Source organism: Astatotilapia calliptera, chromosome 15 (genome assembly GCF_900246225.1).
Source record: "Astatotilapia calliptera chromosome 15, fAstCal1.2, whole genome shotgun sequence".
Taxonomy (NCBI): domain Eukaryota; kingdom Metazoa; phylum Chordata; class Actinopteri; order Cichliformes; family Cichlidae; genus Astatotilapia; species Astatotilapia calliptera.
The window spans coordinates 34,934,653-34,943,033 of NC_039316.1; the positions used below are offsets into that span (position 1 = coordinate 34,934,653).

At 38.3% G+C, this 8,381-nt stretch overlaps 1 protein-coding gene across 1 annotated transcript; it reads right to left on the reverse strand.

The window, feature by feature from the left end:
• Window positions 1-134: 134 nt before the first annotated feature.
• LOC113037657 (alkaline phosphatase-like) lies at window positions 135-7,949 on the reverse strand. Its single transcript, XM_026194955.1, has 11 exons — window positions 7,854-7,949; window positions 7,511-7,627; window positions 6,473-6,588; window positions 4,396-4,570; window positions 3,845-4,017; window positions 3,411-3,536; window positions 3,213-3,282; window positions 2,804-2,938; window positions 1,730-1,921; window positions 1,525-1,641; window positions 135-667 (listed from the first exon to the last, which is right to left on the reverse strand). Exons 1-11 carry the CDS (start codon window positions 7,927-7,929, stop codon window positions 396-398), a joined length of 1,569 nt encoding a protein of 522 aa, XP_026050740.1. The 5' UTR covers window positions 7,930-7,949; the 3' UTR covers window positions 135-395.
• Between the last annotated feature and the right edge of the window lie 432 nt (window positions 7,950-8,381).

Genomic DNA, 8,381 nt, shown 5'->3' on the forward strand with positions numbered 1-8,381 from the left:
CCTCACATAAAACACATGACAACAAAAAATTCTAAAAGAATCACATTATTACATACAGCCAAAGTATGGCTGTATGTAATGCAGTGCTTGACAGTAACTCCAATATTTGTCAATATGAAATCTCTTGTTTATTCAGTACATCTCCAATATAATTACAAACATGATTTTATTTACAGGAGCTTAACACAGCATTAAAACATTGCTCTATGCAATACTAACAGAAATGGTTTTCACTGCAAAGTTGTGTCAACACTTGGAAATTACATAAAACAACACCGCTGTCTAAAACTACTGCATCACTTTTAAATTACACACAGTAGAGCGAAAACAATAATTTATTCCTCATCCAAATTCTCAGATAGCACCGATTTTCCAGGGATAGATATCATGTCATCTCAGATAGAGTAGAAAGGAAGTAGAAGGAGGCTAATCAGAAGAAGCAGCAGGCTAGGGTGGCTTGCTACAGCATGGCTGCCTTCAGGTAATTGGCAGTCCACGTAGGGTTCTATGCATAAAGCATAAGCCATCACATGAGCAATGTAGCTCTGTTCCTGGACTCCATCAAAAAGATGTGACATGGGACCTTTGGCAAAAATGGCTACATCCTCTATGCCGTGGGTCTCTGAATCAAGAGGGACAGCAGTCTGCTGGACGTAGTTGTTGTCCGCTGAAGGGAAACAAGAGAGAAGACTTCAGTATTAGCTGCATAGCTTTAGTTAGATCAGTGTTGACAAAAAAAAGCCAACAGTTGGCTTACTAAACTAAAACGCATTGTACTGATGACATTAGCTGTATTGATAATGGATTGCATTTATATAGCGCTTTACAATTCCACTATTGTCTGTGAAGGTTCTCAGCCATCCAGGTCATCGTAGTCTAAGGTGCTTGGAAAGAAAAGCATTCCACTCTGATTCCACTATTCATTCACTCTCACACACTGGTGGAGGAAAGCTACAATTGTAGCCTCAGCTGCCCTGGGGCAGACTGACAGAAGCAGGCTGTCATATCGCGTATCTGGCCAACAGAGGTAGGGTAAAGTGTCTTGCCCAAGGACACAGTGACCAGGACAGAGAGCCCGGGGATCGAACCGGCAACTTTCCGGTTACAGATGAGCGTCCCAAACTCCTGAGCCACAGTCGCCCCGTGATGAAAGCAGATGAAGACACTAACCTGTTTCATTATCGTAATCCTTACTTTCTGACACTTAGTAATGATTCATAAGTAGTCTTTACAATTCAACACTCCTATGAAAGTACTGTACAGAATTTTTTCTAAATCATCTGCTGTTTATAGCCCTTATTTCAAATGCTGTACCGTCAAAAAAACAACCTGAAAGAATGGTGTATATATACACAAGAAGCTGTATTGTCCATTCAATGAAACTCCATTGCTGAACGTTTGTGAGGTGACAGTGAAAAGCTAGATTGAGTGTTTTGTGGCAGTGCAGTTGGTTTACTGTTACACCACAAGATGGAGCTATTGCATTGATTTGGATTCCATAAAAAGATGCTCAGTGTCACTTACTTGAAATTGATTCATTCACATCCGGGCGACTTCCATTGGCAATCTTGTATCCTGGTCCATTCCCATACACAGCAGTGGTGAAGTGTTTGTTGTCAGTAGCCTTGGTATCAGCGATCCCTGTATATCACAAGGGCAAATTACCACTCAGAACATAAGATGAGGCTGACTTGTTAATGCTAAAGCTTCTTCCAAAAGTGCATTTTACCTAGAACAGGGTTTCCTCTTGGAGAATAACCTCCAAAAGCAAAAACATGAGAGTGGTCTGCAGTGACTATAGTCAGAGTGTCCAGGTCACTGACGAGGTCAGCCGTTCGCTCGATTGCTCGGTCAAACTGTACAGCTTCATGGAGTGCCTTTTTGGCCATTGTTGCATGGTGACCGTGGTCGATTCTCCCCCTTGAAGTTCAGAAGAAAGTCACTGATAAATAAGCATCTGTAGTAGTACGTCTCTTGCAAAGTTTGAGATTGCAGTGAAAACGTAGGCGTCCCAAAGTACAGCCTTAATGCGACATAATGCTACAACTGTGACCAGCACATCAAATATTAGTTTGGCCAATGGTATTGCAGCAAAAGTGAGTTCCAGTTATGGAAAATGGCATGAAATTAATAATAGGATTATCTGTGGAAACCATTGTGTTAGTAACTGCTCCTTCATAGTCATATTAGACCACATTTCACTTGTTGGACACAGTGCCATGTGTAAAAGATGGAAATGGACAATGATGATGTCAATGTTGCATCATCGTAAACTTGTGTGGGGAAAGTCGTATTAATGCACACGCCTGAAGCAAGAGATGAATGAGAAGAAAAAAAACTGTCAGTGAGAAGAGCTTCTAATATGAACCAGCCTTTTTTTCAAGTTTTAAAGAGAAGAAGAGCAGAACAGTTCATCTAAAAATAAATACATAAGAATGAAACATCTGTAAAGAAACACAGACAATATTTTTTTCACAATCTTCTATGTGCCAAAGAAGCAAATCTGTCATCAAAAGTAAAGGTGGACTTGGCAAATAAATAAATAAATAAATGAACACTGGTTTTACTTCTGCCTGCAATCAAGATTAATCAGCACTCAGCCAACCCTCCACATATCTCTGGTGCAGGCTGATACTGATATTGATTTTGCCATTGTCACAATATGAGAATAACATGAAAATATGCCACAGTTTTTATTCTGTCTGTTGTTGCCAATCGGACATTCACATTAAAAGGTCAACCATGATTTGTTGTTTTGATTAATATTCCTGATTTCTTTCTTTGGTGAATATACTATACTTATCTTCCACAAAGAGGAAAAATCCTTTGGGGTTCTTGCTGAGGATCTTGATAGCTTTCTCTGTCATCTCTGTAAGGGATGGGTCCATGGAGGGGTCACGATCCAGCTCGTACCGGCAGTCTTTGGGCTCAAACAGACCTTAAAAGAAAGAATTTGCAGGCTTCAGTTTTCCCCTGTTACATCTGCCATATTACATATAGTATATATAATCTTTATATGTAATAAATAAATAAATAAAATGGCACAAACTTGATAAATTCCTTAAAAACACTGACAAATGAGTTCAGCAGAATTTAGCGAAATGTCACTGTTTAAAAATCTAAGGTTTTTTATTGGGTCTAGAGTACTTAAGGTCTTGTGTTTTTCTTCTCTGTATGACGCAGTTGTAAATGATGCACCTCAGAGTTCTTACCCATCAGGAAGTCTGTCGTTGCAGGATTGATAGCATCAAAGTCAGCCTTGTTCCAAACATATTTAGCATTCTGTCGGTGGGGAACAATGACAAACGTGGAAAATGTTTGTTTTTTAAAAAAAAATGCTTAGTGATGAAAATCACGATACATGTTCAAACTAAAAACTGATGAGCACACTTGATGAAGGCACTGTTTACCGGTTTGTTCTTTAGCCATTCATCGACCAGATTTTTCCCGTCCTTTCGGACTCCTGTCTTATTTAAATACTCTGGGTCTTCCACTGTTGTGGGAAACATATAGGTACGACCTCCACCAAGGATAACCTGCAGAAAGAAATATATTCCCCTTTTGATTTTTGTACATGTAAAATACTTTAAAAAAAAAACACATTTAGTGTATGAGGATTTATTCACCGAGTACTTCTGAGGTTTGGATTAGAAAGTGGTTTCTTAGGTTCGCTGTCATCCATGTTTTACAAAATTGTCGAGGAATCTGCTTTTGGTAAAATTTAATGACTTATCTAAAAGACCTTATCTGGTTTATTCAGTCTAGAGGTACCTTGATTTTTTTTCTATTCATCATTTGTGTGAGTGCACTGTTCATTTGCCTGCCCGTTTTGATTAAGTCTTACATTTATCTCTGTGTTGTAAACCAGCTGGTAAGCAATGTCACGGCACTCATTCTTGACTGCCTCATTTGGGAGATCAGCATCAGAATACCAGTCCCGGCTGGCAACGTGAGCGTAGGCTGCAGCAGGAGAAGCATGTTGAACTCTGGTTGTGGTGACAATGCCAACTGATTTCCCTGAAACAAGGACCAGATTTTTCATAGCGTTAACATATTTGCTGAGTTATACTTGGAGAACTTGAACTGATTAGGCTCCTGGAGGTTAACAAATTTTGTTTGAAAATGCAGGACACATTTATTTTTTAGATTTAGATATATTTAGATATATACACTTGATGTGAGGTATGCTACAGAAAACACGCCTGTTTAGATGTAAAATTGTTTTATTTATAGTAGTTGAATAGTTGTCCAGTTAGTAAGCTAATGCTGTACACTGAACAATAAATGTATATAGGTTATTTCTCTTGTACACGTTCGACTTTTAAGATTTTATTGCTTTGTAGCATCATTTTCATGTGCCTTAAAGTAGTCAAAGCTTTGTGGATGTGGGTCTACCTGCAGCCTTGGCACGGTGAAGAACAGATATGACTTCATTTCCATGGGAAGCCTGGCAGTCGTACCTTGGAGTGGCAGCACTGACCCCCAGAGTGCCATAGTTGGCTTTCACACCACACTGGTACGCTGTTGCTGTGCCAGCACTGTCTGGCATCTGCTGATCCACGTTGTACGTCTGCAGGCATCCGAAGCAATCACACATATTGCATGTTAACCAATATTCACGCTCACTGTCAAAGAAAATGCTGATTCTGTCATTGACATCAAGAAAATTAAAACACTGAACATTCATAAATTAAGTGTCCTAGATTTTTCACAAAAGTTATGTCACCTGACTTATAACACAGATAAAAAAGCCTGTCTTTGTTAGGCTGGTAACATGTATCCTGCTAGTGAAAGGGCAAAACCTGAAACCTTGACCCTTACATTAAAGGCATGACTTTGCTTTGGAGGAATTTCACTGCAAATTAATAGCTGTTGTGAGTGATGACCTTTATCTATGAAATGTTTTTATTCTAATTAGAGTGACCACTTGCAGGATCATGTTACCCCCATCCGAATCATTGGATGATTTGATGAATATGGCAAATATATATATTTTGTGCTACGGCCATAGACAGTTTTTAGGAAAAATGAAGCCAATGAAGTACCTTAACCATGAATTCTATATGAAGGCCACCAGATGGCACTAGTTACCATAGAGGTCTGTGGGAAAACAACTTTGACCTTTGTGAAGACCCTTCTGCTCAATTCATGGGCTCAGTCACTCATTTTGGCTCACATTGAACACAAACTTAAGTCTGCTTTTATAGTTTATCTTTTGAAACAGTGGCGTTCCACCCTTCCAGCACATACTTGCAGAATCAATGCCAAGTGACACTGAAGCTGTTGTTTGTAATCTTGCCAGAGGTGGGACCAAGTCATTGTTTTGCAAGTCTCAAGTAAGTCTCAAGTCTTTATCCTCAAGTCAAGTCTCAAGTCTCAAGTAATGTCAGGCAAGTCAGAGTCGAGTCTCAAGTCACTGGTGTAAAAGTCAGAGTAAAGTCACAAGTCTGAAACTTTGAATTTCAAGTCCTTTCGAGTCTTTAAAAAAAACTAAAAAATAATGTTGCAGTTATGCTAAATGTAAATATTAGACCATGTAATTTTTAAATCTGTGTTTTTCTCAACACATGACGAAATAGTGAACTTAGAAAATATACACAAATTGTGAAATTGCACCTCTTTAAAATGCAGCTCAATTAAACTTAGTTCCAAGAATAATTTTCACCGTCAGTTCTGAGATAAGCTGCATGTTATTCTTAGATGCGGTTATAGGACCGGCTTTAAAATCACATGACAAAAATATCATACACATTAAAAAAAACCTGTATCACCAACGTAGCCTGGACAACATTTGCTAGTTAGATGAAGTCAGCTATCTCATCGTAGCAAAAGAGAAGCACCACCTACCGTTCTTTATGCAACTTCAACCGTCGGAGAAAGTTGGAAGTTGTTCCATCTCTGTCTGTGATTCTCTACTTGGATGTTTTGCATATTGCATTTCGGTTTTTTGTTGACTACTTCATAGTTTATGTACCTGAAAAAATAACTCCTTGCAGCATTTTTGAGCATTTTTTTTTCTTTTTAAAAAAAAATCTGTTTAATTTGATTGGCTGTGCTACAGCTCACGCACACATACGTACGGAGTGTGGTTTGAATAAATGAATGAATGAATTGAATTAATGGTGCACACTTTCTATATAATATAATATAGTATGCGTGTTAAATTTTATATTTGGGGTGAAATATCAAGTATTTTCAAGTAAACTAGTTCAAGTCCAATTCAAGTCCCAGGTCATTAGTGTAAAAGTCCAAGTCAAATCACAAGTCTTAGAACATTTTTTCAAGTCAAGTCTAAAGTCATAAAATTAATGACTCGAGTCTGACTCGAGTCCAAGTCATGTGACTCGAGTCCACACCTCTGAATCTTGCTTTCTGGTTGTTGTTTTTATCAGTAAGATTTAGAACCATAAAAGTATGTGCGATACAGTTAAGGATGCAAGTCTACGGAGTGTGTTGCTCATAGTGTTCTGACCTTAGAAAGGGCCAGGTGGGGGAAAGAATCCATAGCTAGACTGGACTCCTCCCCACTTACTCCTTCCAACTGGCCTTTGAGGATCCGGGCAGCAGTCACTGTTGGCATACCCATACCTGGAAGTAGGAGGAATCACACGTGAGTAGATAACATCAGCCAAGAGAGTACACTGTGCTCTTTGAACTCATTAGGTCCAGCTAATAAAACAGCTAGTGAAACTTGGTAAAGGACATTCTGGTCATCAGATATAAACCTTAAACTCTTCTAATGTGTCACCAATAGGTCATTAACTAAAAGAACTTTCCTATGTATTCTCACAAACACGTCATTTATTGAGCTGTTACATATTACTTATCAATCATAAATATTGATAAAACTTTAAATGTGCTGAAGACAGCATCAGTGATGGCAAAAGTCGAAGCTCATAAAATCATAATCAAGATATAAATTTGTCATTTGTACAGAGAAGCTGCTAAACAGTGATGTTGGGTCAGAGATTAAATAGCAGCAAATGTATGATTTCATGTAAGGCTATATTTCCACAACGGAATAAAGAAATTCGTTTCTGTTGTTTTACAATAGCGGAAAATATTTCGCCTGCTTTTGGTTTTGGTTAAATGGAATTAATGAAGCAAACTGAACTAACCTGTTATTAATTTCTGTTGAACGTCCAGACATGGTAGATGACTTCAAACTGTTTCCGATTTACCCTTTTTTGGTATTAGCCCGATTAAGGATACAAGAGCAAATATTGCAACCCCACATGCACTGTGGGCTTTGCAGAGCCTCACTTCACTTTGTTATGCCTGGCTTTCCGAGCAGATGATCATGTGTCAGTGTTCATCTCCTACCATGATTTTTGTGGTACCAAAATCTGGGGCTTTAAAAGACCTTATTATGTTTTGGTGAGTTACACCACAGTGATGGAGAGACTCAAAATGTCTTTCAGCTGAATAAATGAACTGAGGTACAAGAGGAAATACTTGATAGTTTAAAGAAACTTCATAAATGGTAGGAAAATTTCTTTCTTAGACTTACCATCTCCTAGGAAGAGGATGGCATTCTTGGCTTGGTGTGAATTACGTGGTTTATTTAGGGCTGCGTGAATAGCATTCCTTCCTTTATTGTTCCAGTAGAACGGTTCGAGCTCATCCTCTATAAGCGAGACAAAATAAATGTGAAGGTGGTTAGAGCCATTCAAATGTGTTTCTGTGTTTTTTTTTAATGAATAAACTGCATAATAGTCAGTTTTTGCAACACCGAATATGCATTGCATGTCTGTTACTGTCTTTTCTTTAAGCTTGAAATTGTGTTGCAAATTGAAAGTAATATTCTTAGTTTCTGAAGAAGCTCTCATGAACAAAATGTAGCAAATTCTTACTGTTAGCACACGAAGTCCACTGCACCGAAATGGAAATCAGTAATCCAATAAAAAATAGATAATGTCTGTTGGCCATGGTCTAGACTCTATATGAATGCAGAGAGAGAACAAGAGCACGTTTTCCTCACTCTGAAGCACCTTTATATATTCAGCCAAGGAGCAAAGGGCACATGAAGGAACTTGCAATTGAGGGAAAAGGTTTTATGCAATCTCTCACACACATGCACACGGGAGAAGAGGCAGTAAACTACGCAATGTCAGTACAAAATAGTTAAGAAGATCTAAATTTGCTTTGTAGAAGTAATCATTATTGGACCACGGTGAAATTAAAACCGTAGCTCACACGATAATGCTAAAGCAAAAGTGTTCTTTGCAGAATGTGAAACAGAAAGGAGTTTCCTAAAATTGTTGCTGTTAGCTTTATACCTAATAGTTAATTTGATCCCTTCTATCAGTATCATTACCCAGATTAAGTATTTTTGTGCATCAGCCAGCTAGCTAGACGCTTATAGATAAATATTGATCCCA

Coding starts and splice junctions, on each gene's coding strand:
- LOC113037657 (XM_026194955.1), bottom strand. CDS start 7,929: ATGGCCAACAGACATTATCTATTTTTTATTGGATTACTGATTTCCATT. Junction 7,628..7,853: donor GTGGACTTCGTGTGCTAACA/GTAAGAATTTGC, acceptor TCTCGCTTATAG/AGGATGAGCTCGAACCGTTC. Junction 6,589..7,510: donor CATCCTCTTCCTAGGAGATG/GTAAGTCTAAGA, acceptor TCCTACTTCCAG/GTATGGGTATGCCAACAGTG.